At 41.3% G+C, this 15,902-nt stretch overlaps 1 protein-coding gene across 3 annotated transcripts in view; it reads left to right on the top strand.

Moving 5' to 3' along the window:
- The window catches only part of LOC128699751 (trichohyalin), a 164,410-nt gene extending 148,815 nt beyond the window's left edge, over nt 1-15,595 (top strand). For all 3 annotated transcript variants that reach the window (XM_070086600.1, XM_070086601.1, XM_070086599.1), the window contains 3 exons: nt 2,551-2,669; nt 5,377-5,461; nt 13,318-15,595. In XM_070086600.1, coding sequence (XP_069942701.1) covers nt 2,551-2,669; nt 5,377-5,461; nt 13,318-13,461 — 348 coding nt within the window. In that variant the 3' untranslated portion in view covers nt 13,462-15,595. The remainder of the gene's footprint in view (nt 1-2,550; nt 2,670-5,376; nt 5,462-13,317) is intronic.
- The last annotated feature ends 307 nt before the right edge of the window (nt 15,596-15,902 follow it).

Genomic DNA, 15,902 nt, shown 5'->3' on the forward strand with positions numbered 1-15,902 from the left:
TAGTAATGAATGACCTTTTGGTTTCAGCGCACCACAAATTTTAATATTCGCTCTCCTAAATATAATTTCCGATATGCCTTAGACGCCCACTGTGTGTGTATGTGTGTGTGCGTATGTATATATGTATGTATATATGTATGTATGTATATATGTTTGTGGGCCCCACTCACCAGACTGACAGACTCGGCCTGACGCTTTACGTTTCTGCCTTGCCTCAGAGAGAATCTTTTCTCCTATGTGTTTCTAGTCTTGCAACATTCCATAGCTTTTGACGACGCACAGACAGTGCAAACGATCTTGAGCTAAAGATTTTCATCCCCATGTGACCTGTTCTGCAATATATATAATCCTTTTTATTTCTGGATCTACTGGTCGTTGAAAGATAGACATGTGCCAGGACTCTGTCCTGGCTAATATTACAAGCAATTATTATTAATAAATCCATAGATAAGCGCCTTAACCGTAATACGGGTGTATTACGTATCTCTAACCTAGGATAACCCAGTAAAGTTAAATGGATTTGTGTTAAGGGAAAGGATTGCTCCATTTTTCTAGATTAAGAACTCTTTCATTAGCATCCTCGTTATCCTGAAGGATGGCCTAGACACAGAGGTGTAAGTGACTATCTGTTTAGGGAGAAAACAGTGAGAGAAAACGTGGGGGATGCAGCACTAACTCAGCCAATAAACCTCTCGCGTTTGTGTAAATTTCAGAGCCTTAGAGTATTGGAGGTGAAATATATCTGATGCATCTGGATGTTATCACCGGGAGTAACAACCATTCTTGCATTATTTTATTATTTTTATCTTTCCTTATTTGCTGTTTACCTGCATGTTTAAAGTAAATTTATGAATGCTCTGCATAACAAGGGTCTTTATATATAGTATGTCACTGACGTTAGCTAAAATCAAATCAAATCAAGTTTATTCTCTATAAGGGTTACAATGTGAGGTTTACAGGATTTGAATATTGTGTGGTTTACATGTTATAAAATACTAATTACAGAGGGGGCCACTAGGACACCTAGCATGGCTAGGCATTCCGGGCAGACTTATATTAATTCTTAACATTAAATCCTTACAGATTATGGTATTAAGGCTAGCTAGGCCTGTAAACCTTGTACATGGACTCGTAGAAATAAAGATATTATAATGCAATGATCGCGAACAAGGGATACAAGATGCAAAACTCAGGGGAAGTCGAATGATAGCTCTAGGCCTTTCGTGTCACGATCAACACATCAGGATTTTCAATGTTGCAGAAATGAGTAGAATGTCCAACCAGATTAGTTCAAGGGAACGTTCTAGTTCGAGCAAAAACGTTCTACTGCACTAATCTGCTTGGACTTTCTACTCATTTCTGCAACGTTGGAAGCTCCTGATGTGTTAATTGCAACACGAAAAGCCTAGAGCTATCATTCAACTCCCCCTGTCTTTGTTTTGTATATGTATAATGTTTAGAGATTTTCATTAGTTTGATCATCGCTCACAAGGTGTTTTCTAAATCAAATAGAACATAAATATAGTAACAGGGTAAATACAGTACAAAAGATTTTTGCTTTTGTGACCCAAGATCATTGTAGCTAAACTCGTCAAATATAAAAATTCTCGGTTTAAAGCACACCGGGAGCTTTGAAATACATTTTTGGAAACTCACTTTTTAAAGTTAAACTGATTCCGAGCCGCAAATACAAAACCTTCTATATTATATTTGTTTTTTCATAAAGTATTGACCGTACAGTAGTTTTTATGCTGATAACTGCTGATTCATAACAACGATGTTCTGTGTAGGTTTTTCTCTCCTATATAGACAATTATCGGCTTCGAAAGTACAGTTGTAAACAACGGGATTTTCAGTGTGTTTCGAATTTTATCTAAAGATATCCTGAGCCGTCACAACACGGGTCACAGCCTACATCACTGTAGGAAGCCTGGCCTTCCTGAGCCGTCACAACACGGGTCACAGCCTACATCACTGTAGGAAGCCTGGCCTTCCTGAGCCGTCACAACACGGGTCACAGCCTACATCACTGTAGGAAGCCTGGCCTTCCTGAGCCGTCACAACACGGGTCACAGCCTACATCACTGTAGGAAGCCTGGCCTTCCTGAGCCGTCACAACACGGCTCACAGCCTACATCACTGTAGGAAGCCTGGCCTTCCTGAGCCGTCACAACACGGCTCACAGCCTACATCACTGTAGGAAGCCTGGCCTTCCTGAGCCGTCACAACACGGCTCACAGCCTACATCACTGTAGTAAGCCTGGCCTTCCTGAGCCGTCACAACACGGCTCACAGCCTACATCACTGTAGGAAGCCTGGCCTTCCTTACAACTATCATTCTCTGTTACATTTACCCATTTTTTCCTCACTTGCAATGGACTGGAGAAGCTCCGGGTGAGCGAAAAGTATCTTAATAGTTTCGATATGCTACATATACATCTAATTTATACATCTGCCGATATTGTAAAACTTGACCTACCAGGATGTTATCTATCTTTGGATTACCTTTTCTGAACTTTGAATTCCAACCATTTTTCTTTCACCATGAAGGCGATGGGTGTTGGGATGGGCGGCTCCGGCAGTGACATCCCGACTGAGGTGGAGAAGGAGAGCAAAGTTAAGAAAATCAAAGGACTCTTCAAGATTGGTCAGGCGTCGAGATCTCACAGGTGAGGTGACAGCTGCTGTGTCTTGTTCTCTTGAACTTGATTGATTTTCTATGTCACGACTGTATGTAATGAAAATGTAAACTGTATTGGGGTAGTAGCATTTAATTTATTTAATCTTCTCCCTATCCTTCTTCCAGGTCCTCTTTTCTCCCTCTTTCTCTCCCTCTTCACTTTCTCTCTCCCCTTATCCCCTCTCACCACTTTGATCCTCAGTCTTCATCCAATAATTCTTCAAAACAGACTCTAAATGTGTCTTGACTTACTCCTCCATCCCTCTTCCTCACTTACACTCACCCCCATTCGTTTGTGTTCTCTTCTTCCCTACTCTTATGCCTTCCAAGTCAAAATTAATTTTCCACTCTTATTTACATTGTTAGTTCTTATCCCAAACTCTTAGTTTGCCTTTTTGCTTTTTTTTAGTTTTTTAAATGTTCATTTTTTTTATTTTCTTACTCGTATTTTTATACACTTTCATCTTGCTCTGTCATCCAACTGGAGCACATATGTATAATTTTTCATCTGCTTAGCCTTCCTAGAAACTGTCTTAGAATACTTCGTAGCGATTCTTCAAGCAGTTGTTTAGCCATTGATGCCTAGCACAGATACCTCAGCAGTTTCTGATAACCAGCACTCCTACATCAATGGTCACTTAACCCATGTAACTTAGCACCTGTATGCCAGGAGTTGGGTTGTGCAATGGGGCTCGAAACATTATGGGTTCGACTGGAAAGATGCACGAATGCTCTGCCAGGTGTTCATTAGGTAGAAAAGATAATGTCACCTGCCAGCTTATCCTAAGTGTATCCTACCAGCTTGGTGTTTACATGACCGGCCATACATACTGCAGCCGTGGCTCGGTTTCATCTCGTACACAGGTCATCATCCTGACCTTTCAGCGCCTCGACATAACCGTCACATGCTTAAGCCGTGACATAGTAACGGTCCCCTTACACGTGTAACATACCACTGACAGTTGCTTAATTACCTAGCAGGTCGTCACTTAATAGAGGCCCATGTCAGGAGACACTTCACTGGCGAACACCATCCTAAATCATCCCTCCTTCCCAACTTTCTAACATTGTCCACTCCTCTTTTCCTTGTGCTTAACTCCCTCGCTCATCCCTCCCCTCGTTTACACACTCATTCTTTCCCTTTGTAGCTGTAGCGGTCAAACTTTTGAGAACTTAAGGCTTGCTGGAAGTTTTCGGGTGTCGAGTAAAACATGGCCACATAATGCGGTGTATCTAATGATATAGCGTCTCCACCATTCTCGTAATTCAGTTCGAGGTAGCTTTCCCATAATTCGTCTTCAGAGAAGCAATGCAACAATCCTTTCTCGACGCAGTAACAGTAGTGATGATACTTAGAGTACTGTGAAAGTGTACGTTACACAGCACTCGTATTAATAGCAAAAGTAATTGCACAACACACAATGAAAGCAGATAAAATGAACAAACCATTCAAGCTACAGACATGAATGAGAGACACCATAAATAGCATGTCAGGTTAAAATATCCAGCATCAATTAAAACCAACATTAAATTATTAATGACAAAAGACACCTACAAATTCCCCAAGAGTCCTACAGGTAACCTGATAATGGAAGATATTCATAAAACGTGGGCAACGCAATAGTGTGTGTTCCCTAATCAACGGAGCACCAGAGGCTACAGAAGGAAGCCGGGGTACCTAGCAGGTGGCTGTGAGTGAGACATGTTTAGCTGGCCCTCAGTCGACAGATTTGGCTGAAAGGTGACGATTTTTGTATATAGAAGTCTCAAAGTTTTTCTTCGAATTACCCCATTTCCTCTGCACTATTTTGTTTTCACTCAATATAAGTCACCTGGTCCTTCCACACTACAGTCTTTAGCTTTCTTCACTTTTCATTCGTCCATTATCCTCATAGAGCAAAACTCTTGAGCTATAATGGGGCGCGTCTTCGCCCAATGTCCCCATAATCTGTGATGGAGCACTTCTCCGTAAACCAATGATTGGGTACATCTCCATAAACCTATGATGGGTCGCGCCTCCATGAACCAATGATGGGTTGCGCCTACGCACAGCCTCCTCGTGAACCCAATATCAGCAGCGGCACGTAAGGCAAATAGAGTGTGGCTTCATGTTCGTTTAACAGCGAGAACACAGCTCGCTTCTCATCTCCCATCTCATAAAGTGTTTTCCCTCTCTCATCTCGCCTTACACCATTTCCTTCTCTGATCTACAAGATCACTCCCACCTGTTACCCTCCTGCCTACCATCCTACACCACTCTTTTCGTCTCTTATGTTCCTTTAAATCTTTTTCCACGCATTATTTGTCTTCTTTCCTTTCCTGTTTAATTTTTTGTGGAATTATTTCCTTACAAACGGGCCTCCTTTCCCTCTGATCCATGAGGATGCTGCGTCCTTTACTTTCTGAAGAGCCTCTTTTTCCCATAAGGAGGATTTTTTCTGTACTGCATGAGGGGATTCTTTTTTCTAGTCTCTAAAGGGGGACTAGCTCCTTTACCCTTTGGGGGGAGGGCTATTACTTCTCTATTCCATTAGTTCCATCTCTAAGCCATTAAGGTACTCCTTCCTAAACTTTTTCTGGTTAGTTTTCCTTGTCCTTCGTTCTCCACTGGGTGATCCTTTTACAAGGAGGTAGCAAGGTCTTATGGTCAGGTGGTGACGGTGCTCTGTTTTCTAACTGAAGTGTTGTTGTTGCAGCACGGACCGCAGCACGGGACGTGAAGGATCCAGTGGCAAGACCACCTCTACCGCTTATGAGTCTGACACAGCGTCAATAACCTCGGTGAGTGGAGTTGGGGGATGGTAGTGGGGGTTTGTGAGGCAGCGTGGGTGGGGCGAGGAGGAATTGTGGTTTTGGTAGTGGTGGTGGTGGGAGGTTGAAGACTGAGTGAAGATGAGAGAGAGAATGGGGGGGGTGACCCTGTGTAGGCCTTTACGGGCATTCCTGAAAGAGGAAAGAGGGCAGGGGAAAGGAAGGGAGGACCAGGGTAATGGGAAGGGGGGATGGGGTGTTCTTTCGATCCTATGAGATCCTTTGAGCAGTTCCCATGGGACAGTCCTCTAGAGCTCGATTTTGCAAGCTTCGCCTGTGTTTCAACTTGTGCCCGTTTGATGTGCGTGAAGAGAACGATAGATGGAGACCATGGTATTGAGGTACAAAGCTCCTTGCATGGACTTGAACACTGTGCGAGACAGCATCTTTAGTATATTCATCAGTTCATTTAACTTACAAAAGATTGCATATTAATTTAAATTGTATACCAAATTTAAATTGTTTCAAGATCACGTTGCTTATTTTTCTTTTAACCTTTAGCAAGTATAATATTTGTTTTAGGTCAACATCTTCAGCGCTTGCATGGAGTGACCCAGTTCTCTTGCTCGAGAACTCCGCCCACCCAGCACAGCAACACACTCTTCACGGGACAACACAAACACATGCCACAGCACCACACAAGCAACACCAACAAAAACAACCAAAACAGCCACAAACGCATAACTTAGGACCAGAGCAGAAACTTAGAACCACAACAGCCACACAACCACAGCAGTAACAAAACAGCATCAAAACAGTCACACAAGAACACTTTAGAACCAGAGTAACAACATGGAATCACAGCAACACAGCCACATCAACAGCAATACACAAGTATAGAAACAGCCGCAACCACAAATAAAAGACAAAATGAACAAAACTTGACAACATTGTGATAGGTTTAGAAAACTGACAAGTAGAAGAATGTTACACTTGTGCAACATTCTGGATTCTTAATCACAGACGCGTTTCCGTAATAAAGATTCCCGAATACTGCGCAAGTGTCTCATAATTCGAGACATCATGACAGAGGATACCCATAAGACTCGTTACGGGGAATTAAATCTATTTGTAAGGATGGAACTGAGAACAATGGGGCATAGAGGAATTAATTAAGGTGGTTGGAGAAATATTTGTATGGAAACGTGGTGGAAAAATTCTATATACCTATTTAAAAGTAGGTGGGAAAGGGCTCATGAGGCTAGGAGCAGTATGACTGGGAAACAAAGGTTGAAGACCAGTAGCAACTACAAACGGGTTTATAAACAACAGCATCATTATCTGTAAAAGCAAGAGAGCGACATGACGCAAACACATCAGCAACAACAGATGAGAAGAGATGGCTGCTGTAAATACACACAATACGATACTAAAGCGTACCAACACTAGTGACTTGCATCAGGATGTGCTGGTACAATGGCTTGGTATAACAGCTGGAAGCGTTGGCAGTGATAACAGAGCGAGACACCAGACCCATGAATCATAATATGACTAATGTATACGACAAGGTCATGGCTGAATACACATCCATGTAAACACACACACACACACCTGCTGCAAAACAGAGGCCGCAACAGCATCCTTCTTACCCCAGACTCCTCATCGTCCTCTTCTTTTTCCCCAAGCATGCCAAACATTCTCAGGTCAGCGTTGTGTTCTCCCCACAGAAGACCTCTGAAGTCTCCTCGGAGAAGCCCTAGTGCTGAGAGCTTCATGGAGCCCTGGCGTGTACAACATCCACCTCAGCGCCATCAACATTTCTTGTTAGATTTGGGTTCATTGTCCGTGTGTTTGTGGCTCGCGTAATAGAAACAGTAACTAAGGGTTTTGGCGCAATAAACTAAAACATTATTTGATACACATGGGTTATGCATGTTCTATAAAACTGAGGCCGTTTATGTACCGACTGTCCATCTCGAATTGCTTTTTTTCCAGACTGATAATGAACAAGTGAATTGTGTGTTATATATGTCTTCAAGCTAATGCAATTTTTTTTATGCCAGAAACTGCACAGCATACGCCAGAAGCTAAACAGCTTGTTAGAAGCTAAACAGCTTATGCTAAAAGCTAAACAGCATACGCCAGAAGCTAAACATCTTATCCTAGAAGCTAAACAGCATACGCTAGAAGCTAAACAGCATACGCTAGAAAGTAAACATATACTAGGCGTTACAAGACTTCTACTAGGTATTTCGGGGAAGCGCTAAGTGCATAATAATATAATAATAATAATAATAATAATAATACGAATATGATTAATAAACTGTATACAAGTACATGATGTAGCTGGCACAGACTTAGTTGGCATCACTGGCATAATGTATATAGATAGTTCCTGGTTATGCAGAGCATTTCAGCCAGCTTAGGATAAACTTGGCCCCCAGCATGCTACCCACAACAGTCGGCAAACGCCCAGATACCTAGGAATCACATAGCTCAATCAAGGAGCCAGTTAAATTCGATCCAAGGAAGGGAAGGAAAGGTTCAGTTCCTTGTATCAAGAACCCCTTACCAACATCAAGGAACCTCCCTTGAGAAGGCAGAAGCTACGCTACGCTTAGAAGTTTAGGCAAAACAGGTTTCGCTAGGAACAAAACAGCATGTACTAGGATCTACACTATTATTTTTCCAACCGGAGTAAATGAGCATGAAATAACTAGGTTGTCTAATAAAATGGAGCCATTTGTTGAGGTAATAAAGTTGTCCAGTACGGAGGCAGCATTTCCAAGCACGAAATTAGTTCTCAGAAAGGATGCCTTGGCAACCATCCCAGTTCTTCAGTGTCCCATAATTCTTCGAGGGTACTTTTCTCTCTGCTACTTCTCGTTGCTGTTAATACATTTTATTATAACGGCATTTATTTTATTATTAGTCACTTAGATGCGATTAAACCCATAGGGATCCTGCTGCGCTTAGTGGGATAATCCAATTTAATCCATACGCAGATAGTGGGAAGCTGCAGTTCAGTGTATCCATTCCCGTGAGATTAGTGATCTTCTCAGTAAGCAGTGGTTTATATGTACAAGAAACAGTGCGAGGCCTAGAACTGATTCTTGGTATACAATTCGTACAACGATAATACACAAAAAAATATAACTAACCAAAATCAGTTCAGAATCGGGCGTAGTTGTGTACTGTTGACAGGGATTAAAAATATACTTGATCTGAGTAAGATTTAGGGTGAACTTTTATAGTCTCTAAAGCTTTATTTAAAGCTAAACTTCGTTACAATAATGGCTTCTTCTGAGCCCGATTTTTCTTTATAAACAATAGTTAACAAAAGATTCCTCAAATACATGTATATCCTCTCACTTCCTCTCTTCTACGTTCAATCCCTCTTTCCACTCTCCTATACTCGCACACTCTTCTCTCCTCCCTCCCTTTGTCATTCTTCACCTTGCTTCTCACTCTTGCTCCCCAAGGCTGCACCTTGCCCTCATTCCATCACTCTTACTCCCTCCGTCTCCTCCCTTCTCTGCTGTGTCTAGCACACACCAACACATTACTGCCCTCCCTATCTGTCTCACTTTCTCCCTCTCACCTTCCCTTCTTGCCCTTACTTTTCCTCTGGCAACCATCTTCCCTCTGTTCTTACCGTCCCCTCTCATTCCTTATCTTCCCTGTCACCAATATCATTGGTCTACAATAAAATTGCTTCTGAAATAAAACTAGTAATTTTTTACTAATTTTGGGTCACAGAATAAGAAAATGACGGTAAAAATTGCAAATTGGCTCAATAAAGATATGGACTCAGACAGTTGCTGTTATCACTGACCCGGGAAGGGTGGATGGGAAAGAAACTAAACAGGAACAAGGCTCTTGATTCAAACCCACAACGCATAATTGTTTAAATCTCTCACACAGTTTCCTAAAGCCACAACGAATAATTGTTTCAGCAACTACATAGAATTTTCTATAGCCAATCGATTGTTATTGTGATCCTGTTGGTTTTCAGCACCACAAAAACTATGACGTGGACCAATGTTACCTTCTATTCTTCCCCCTCCTTCTCCCACCTCACCTTAACTACATCAATAAACTATTAGTGTACAATGGATGTAAATATAAATTTGAAAGAGTTACCTGTTAATTTACGTATTGATACAAATGGCCATCAATTCCGTTAGCGCAAAATATTTAATATTATTATTATAATCAAAAAGAAGCGCTAAGCCACAAGGGCTATACAGCAAAAATATTTAATAGCCTTCAGTTTCACACATGACAGGCGAGTAGAACCTCCCTGGAGAGCTGCACTCTAGAAGTAGTTTGTACTAACCTACATCCAGAGTGCAAAACATTTAGCAGTCTTTTACTTCACACTCGTATTACAGACGGTAGTGTCTGCCTTGATGGCTGCCGCCTACTAATCTATTACCTATTTTCTCTTACATTTTCTTTTCCGTATGTTATCAAGAAAGGAGCCTTGATGCTGATTATTAATATAATCACAAGCGCTAAACCTACAAGGAAGCGATATTGAAGTGCTCTTGATCGAAGGAATTAGCTGTCCTCTTCCTCTGATCAAACCTAAGTATCTCTCATTGCTGGGAGCTCTACGACCTTAACGGAATTTGCGTTTTCTCTTGAATATAATAGTGTATCTCACTACGGGAGTTCCTGTTAAGTCTCATCTCGTCTGCTTGTTTTCCGAGTAACTGTGCGCCCCTCACTTGCTTAATCAGGTAAACTTTGTGACAAAGTCCTTGGCCTCATACGTGCCTAATTCTTTGCCAGCCACACGATGAATGTTTAGTTTTGGTGTGGGTGGCGATGGACACCAAACTGATGGGTATTGCGGTGTCTACCGTCCACAGGATGGGCATGATAATAGCTCATAAGGCTGGGTGTAGGGGTAACTAGCGCCTACAGGACCGGTATGGCAGGAGTCCTGCTGGCCGCAGGATGAGCAAAGCGCATAATAATGGCATCATATCAATCCTCCGTCGTTCCTAGTTGAATATCGATCCTTTCTTCCTTCCAGTAAGAGACGAGATGTTCTTGGTGGACTATCTTATCTCCTCCCGACACACGCAAGACTTTGGTAGTTTATCTTTGGTATTTTTAATTTTCACCCACCAATTTCCCTTCTCTGGCCTTTGACCTTTATTTACTAAAGTGTAAAGACCATTTTTGTCCATGGATCACGTGTCAGGATGAGAGATCAGGGAAGGAGACAAACAAGGTCACCCCCGGGTCAACGACTCTTGCGACTCGCGCAGATGATCTTTGCATGCTGAATAAAAAAAAATTCCCAGAGTGAGAATATTTCAAATAAATTATGAGTATAATCCTGTCGATATACTGAGGAGGAAGAAGCGCCTTAAAGAAACTGTTTTGTTGTAGAAGTGAGGAAGGTGGAAGGGCGGGAGAGGATGGAAGGCAGAGGATGAAAGTGGAAATGCGGAGGTAAGAGAAGAACCAGTAATTGCACCGAGGATGGGGATTGTGGGGGTGTTTGGTAATGGATGGGATGATGTAAGGGGAATAAGGGTGGCGCTCCCCTTACAGGGCCAGCCAGAAGATGCCTTGCAAGTGAGATAAGACTGAGGTACAGACTGCCAGTTAAACACAAGAACTGGGGTACAGATAGGCAGACACACACAGACATTAACTAACACGCAGGCAGACACACGCAAGCAGTGTAAGAAACAAGTCTTGTCTGACGCTATCTCCTGCGACAGCCACAACAGTATTTTGTTTACAAGGTATTGCAAATATCAGTAAAACAAACGATAAAACTTTCTCGTAATGGGTTTAGTCTGTAGCAGGGTATCATAAGAGCGCTTCCCAGTATTACATACCCGTATATAAAGGAGAAGTTCAACAACTTTGCATAACTTCATCGGTATTATTTCTTTCAGAGAAGTTTAGAGAGACCTGGGAGGTCACAGCGGCGGTGATGCGGATCACTGAAAGGTATCAAAAGAAAATTGTTCACTTCTAGGAAATAGTCTCGTAGAAAGTAGTAACATAGAAAGGGCGAATCCAACTAGCAAAAATCTTCTACTACATCTTGATGCAACTTTGGTGTGCTCAACATTAGTAATAATCCAATGCACTGTGCGCATTTGCTTCACATCTGCAAACAAGTCACTGCTAGACTAGGCTGAAATGTGTCTCCAGTCGACATGTTAGTGCATGACTTCTGAGTGTTATTGCATGACTCAGCTGTTTGGCTTTGTTGTGCTCTTTTCCTGGTGCTAATTATTTTATTGCCGTAAGTATATGGGCCATTTAACGTCCCCGAGTACAAGAGCGACGCAACACGTCTGCAGAGTAAAAGCAAAACAGCCGATAATTTTAAAACATTTAAGACCATCTTGCTTTGTTTGGCGCACTCTGCTTTAAATATACGTATTACACTTGTGCTGGAGCGTGTAATTCACTATATGCCCCTTTTTAAGGATGCGTGTACTAGGATGGCAGCTCCGTATGACCCTTACGGGTTTAGCGCTTAATAATTTTTATAATAATAGTGCTAGGATTACAGACACCAAATCGTTGTCCTTCTCAACCTGGGATATTTTAATGGAAATCATTATATTTTTCTACTGACGCAGAAGTGGTGTATAATGATCATCCCAGCCTCAGTTCAACCATCCATTCATAAATCAGTCTGTCCACCTATCCATCCGTCTGTCCAGCTCTGTACTACACTCCAAGTCGTAATATCAACATTAATCTCATCGTTTTTTCGCTTTTGGAGAATATAATGATTCCCATTAATGCGATGAAATTTTGATTATAAGGCGGATTATTATGCTCGAGAGGTTATCAAGGATCAACCAGTTTCCATGCCATAACAGGAATTTTTAGAATGCCCCGAAGAGGCCAATATTATCATTGAAAGAGGGAGTGATAGGCTTGTTGGAATCATAAGAGCCTTGGGAAATGGGAGGCAATCAGGTTCAGTCCAAAGAATGAGAGGCTAGGGGGAAATTCTTGAGATCAGAGTCCCACACCGGCGTTACGAGGAAATCTGGCCCCATAAGATCATTCAACATTTAATGCAATTTAGCCACAACTCGGTCATGTTTCTGAGAACATGAGGCAAAGTCGCTTAGAGGTCAGTACAGCCACTATATTATATTCAATGGGCAGCGCCAAATCCATATGGATCATACAGCTTTACATCCTTAAGTGGGTTTAGCGCTTAGTTATACTTATAATAATTTACATTGTCGCTGCATATTACCTCATTCAAGGTATTAAGTGAATTTCAGCTTTAATGGCACTAATGAAATCGACTAGTATCTAGTAATTAACTACCTTGCATAAAATTAGTTATGATATATCCAAGGCCGTCGCGGGATATGACCTGCAACCTCATTTCCTTCCTACTCTCATCTTCCATGTTATCTTCATGTTTTTTTTTTCACTTTTTCATCTCGTTGCTCATTTTTTTTTATGTTCCAGACAACGTATCGCCCAGTGATACCCTCTAAAAACACTCATCCGTGAGCGGAGTTTCTTGCACCACATTCTTTGCTTCCTTCTACTCCTTGTCCTCAACTTCATCCTTTCATTTCTCCCCCTTTCCGCCTTCGTTCTTTTTAAATGATAGTTTCCTACGAAGTGTAACTAAGTTGCATCGCCATTAGACACGTTCAATTTTTTTTTTTTTTTTTTTGAACCAACGTTACAGTTTCTCGAGGTATTGATGCAAACGTTTACTTAGTGGACACTGTTCTCTTATGTTTGATGTCATTACAAGACTTTTCACTTTACCAAGAAGAGTATTAATAAATGATCACTATGAAAATACTTTTTTCTTCTGTGAGCAGTAATAATCTCACCTGGCTTTTTCTCCTTCTTGTGAGCAGATTACCTCCCTGGAGAGCAACGCTAGCACCAACGTACCTCCAGTGCTACGCAGGTTCAGGACTCGTGCCCAGCCGGGTATTATGACCAAGGCTCAGTCCATTTCCGCCATTGGTCGTCAAGGCTCGCACGAAACTGACGTGTGAGGGGAAGATGCACCGGGCACGCGAGGTGTGTTAGGTTATGAGAGGTAGTGAAGGCTGGAAGATGTAGCAGCAAGACTGAGGGACCTACCGGGACGCTGGCCTCACTGGCCAGGGAAATTAACCACAGGATTCCCTGAGTATCGGCAGGATCAGCGCCTACCTTCAGCATCAGTGTCTCTGAAATATAATGTGCTTGTGAAGTATTAAAAATGTGGGTCCAAAGAAATTATACAAAGCCATATTTGATTCTTTTATCACGTCAAAGAATTACATTAATAAAACAGTAATCCCTTATAGGTCAATCTCAATCAAAAATTTTGTTTATCTGTTTTTTGGATTTACATAAATTTACAAAAAATATTTATATATTTAATATACGCGCTACTTAAAATATAAATGAAGTAACTTTCAGTGCTGAATATAAAAACTTTGAAATGAGAGAAGTGTTCTAAGAAAAAGTTAATTTTTAGTAACTTACGAGCATGAATAAATAAGATCTAAGAGAAGCCTCAGCTCGCAGGATACACCAGAGAACCTTCAACTGAACCTCGTTGATCAAGGCTGCTGCAAGTCTTCAAACAAAAGGTGTTGCCGTAATGTGCTGCCCTCCAGGAGACGCTTGACAAACCTAGATGTAAAGATTCTTTCCCGTATGTGTCAATTTCAGCAGGCTGCCTTCACCACCAGCGCTGAGAACCTAAGCCTACCTCACCAGCCTGTGCTCCAGGCTGTTAAAAGAAGAGGCTTTAAAATTGCCTTCTGTAATCAGAAACATTAAGAAAGTCTTTGCTGGCTGTCAGCGCTATATATGTATATTTGTGTGACGCACTGCTGAAACCTGAATAAAAGTAACATTGTAAAAGATTTTCTTGTAAAAGATTTTCTTCCGCTGTAAATGACTGATGTACAGCTCCACTCACACAAGTGCTGAGTGGCCGGGGAAACTAAACCACTGGCAAGAAAGCCAAACCAGGTGAGTGTGCAACTTTCACTGGTCATCTGGCTGTTTCACTGGCGTTTATTTGTTATGCAGAATGTACATTTTACCCCTTTCATTGTCAGTATTTACATATCACGTTAATGTCTTGTCTTGTCTTAAAACAGTGATGAAAGGAGGCGCTTGTGGCGCGTACTGTTATTATTATTGTTGTTAAACTTCCCGATAATTAAATATTACAACAGGATAGTTTTGTATATAATATGTTCCAGTGTAAATCAATTTGAGATTACTAATTCTCATTGTTTTCCAGCTATTAAAGGAAGATATTCTGAAACAAAATTTAATGTATATCTAAATATCGCATTTATTCCCGCACAGCGATGGGTAGACAGTAATCTTTTTTAAATAGGCAGAAAAATAAAAAGATTTAACGGCGAAATTGGCATTCATGCATAAACTTTAAGAGCAGAGATACACAATATTTTGGAGATCATCTCATCCACTCTTATCAAGTTCCTCTTCATCCATTTGCTTCAGCTAATGGTAACGCGAGATCTGGAAACGGAAGTATTACTTGTAGTCATGTCTAGTCAGAATTACCTGGAAAAACAGTAGTTTTGTCTTCCATGTTTCTCAAAGTTGTGTGATTATCTGGACCTCTCTCTTTCTCCAATGTTTATCAGCTGTTTTAGTAATCACATTCAAGGATCCTGAATAATTCTAAATTCCGCATCTTTTGAATGACAACTGCTGTATGACCCTTGTGGGTTTAGCGCTTAAACATGTTATTGAAATTATTATAAAGTCTTCGGTTAAAGAAAACGAAATTTACGGTGTGTTTCAATTCAAACCGACCCTCGTGACATTATAATCCTGGGAAGCGCTAAACGCGTAGTGGGTCAGAGTTGGGGGAATTGGAGGGAATCAGATTTGATCCAAGAGGATAATTTTAGTTCCTTGGACCAAGAGTCTTTGACCAGCATCAGATAATCTCTTAGGGAACAGATGTCACAGTCCCGTCCATGTCTTAACTCAGTCACTGAGTCACTCAGTCACTGGGAGTTTACTCTTCCCAGTTACTCGACCTCGACTATAGACCTCTGTGTGTACATACTGTAAAGTTTCCTCATATGTTGCATGGATATATTAAATTACAAAGATTTTACAATCAATTAAATGTTTTATTTACTACAAGGGTTTCACTAAGTCCCCTTTCAATACATGTATTAGATTATCCTAACATATAGACTATCCTATGCAGCTGCCGTGAAGCTGGAATTGACCTGAATACTGTCAATAAGCATATACGGCTTGTGGCAGTCGAGACGATTTCTCCACCAGAAACAATCAATCCATGGAGGATGGATGGAGTTCTTGAACGAAGCTTCGCATTAAATGCCATAAACCGAATATTGTCTTGTTCACATACTTAGTCGGTAAGCTTTTACCGTTGATAAACACTAAAAATTAAAGAATACTGCAATCGCTGACAGATTCCGTA

The sequence above is a fragment of the Cherax quadricarinatus genome, chromosome 19, assembly GCF_038502225.1.
Source record: "Cherax quadricarinatus isolate ZL_2023a chromosome 19, ASM3850222v1, whole genome shotgun sequence".
In the NCBI taxonomy this organism is placed as follows: domain Eukaryota; kingdom Metazoa; phylum Arthropoda; class Malacostraca; order Decapoda; family Parastacidae; genus Cherax; species Cherax quadricarinatus.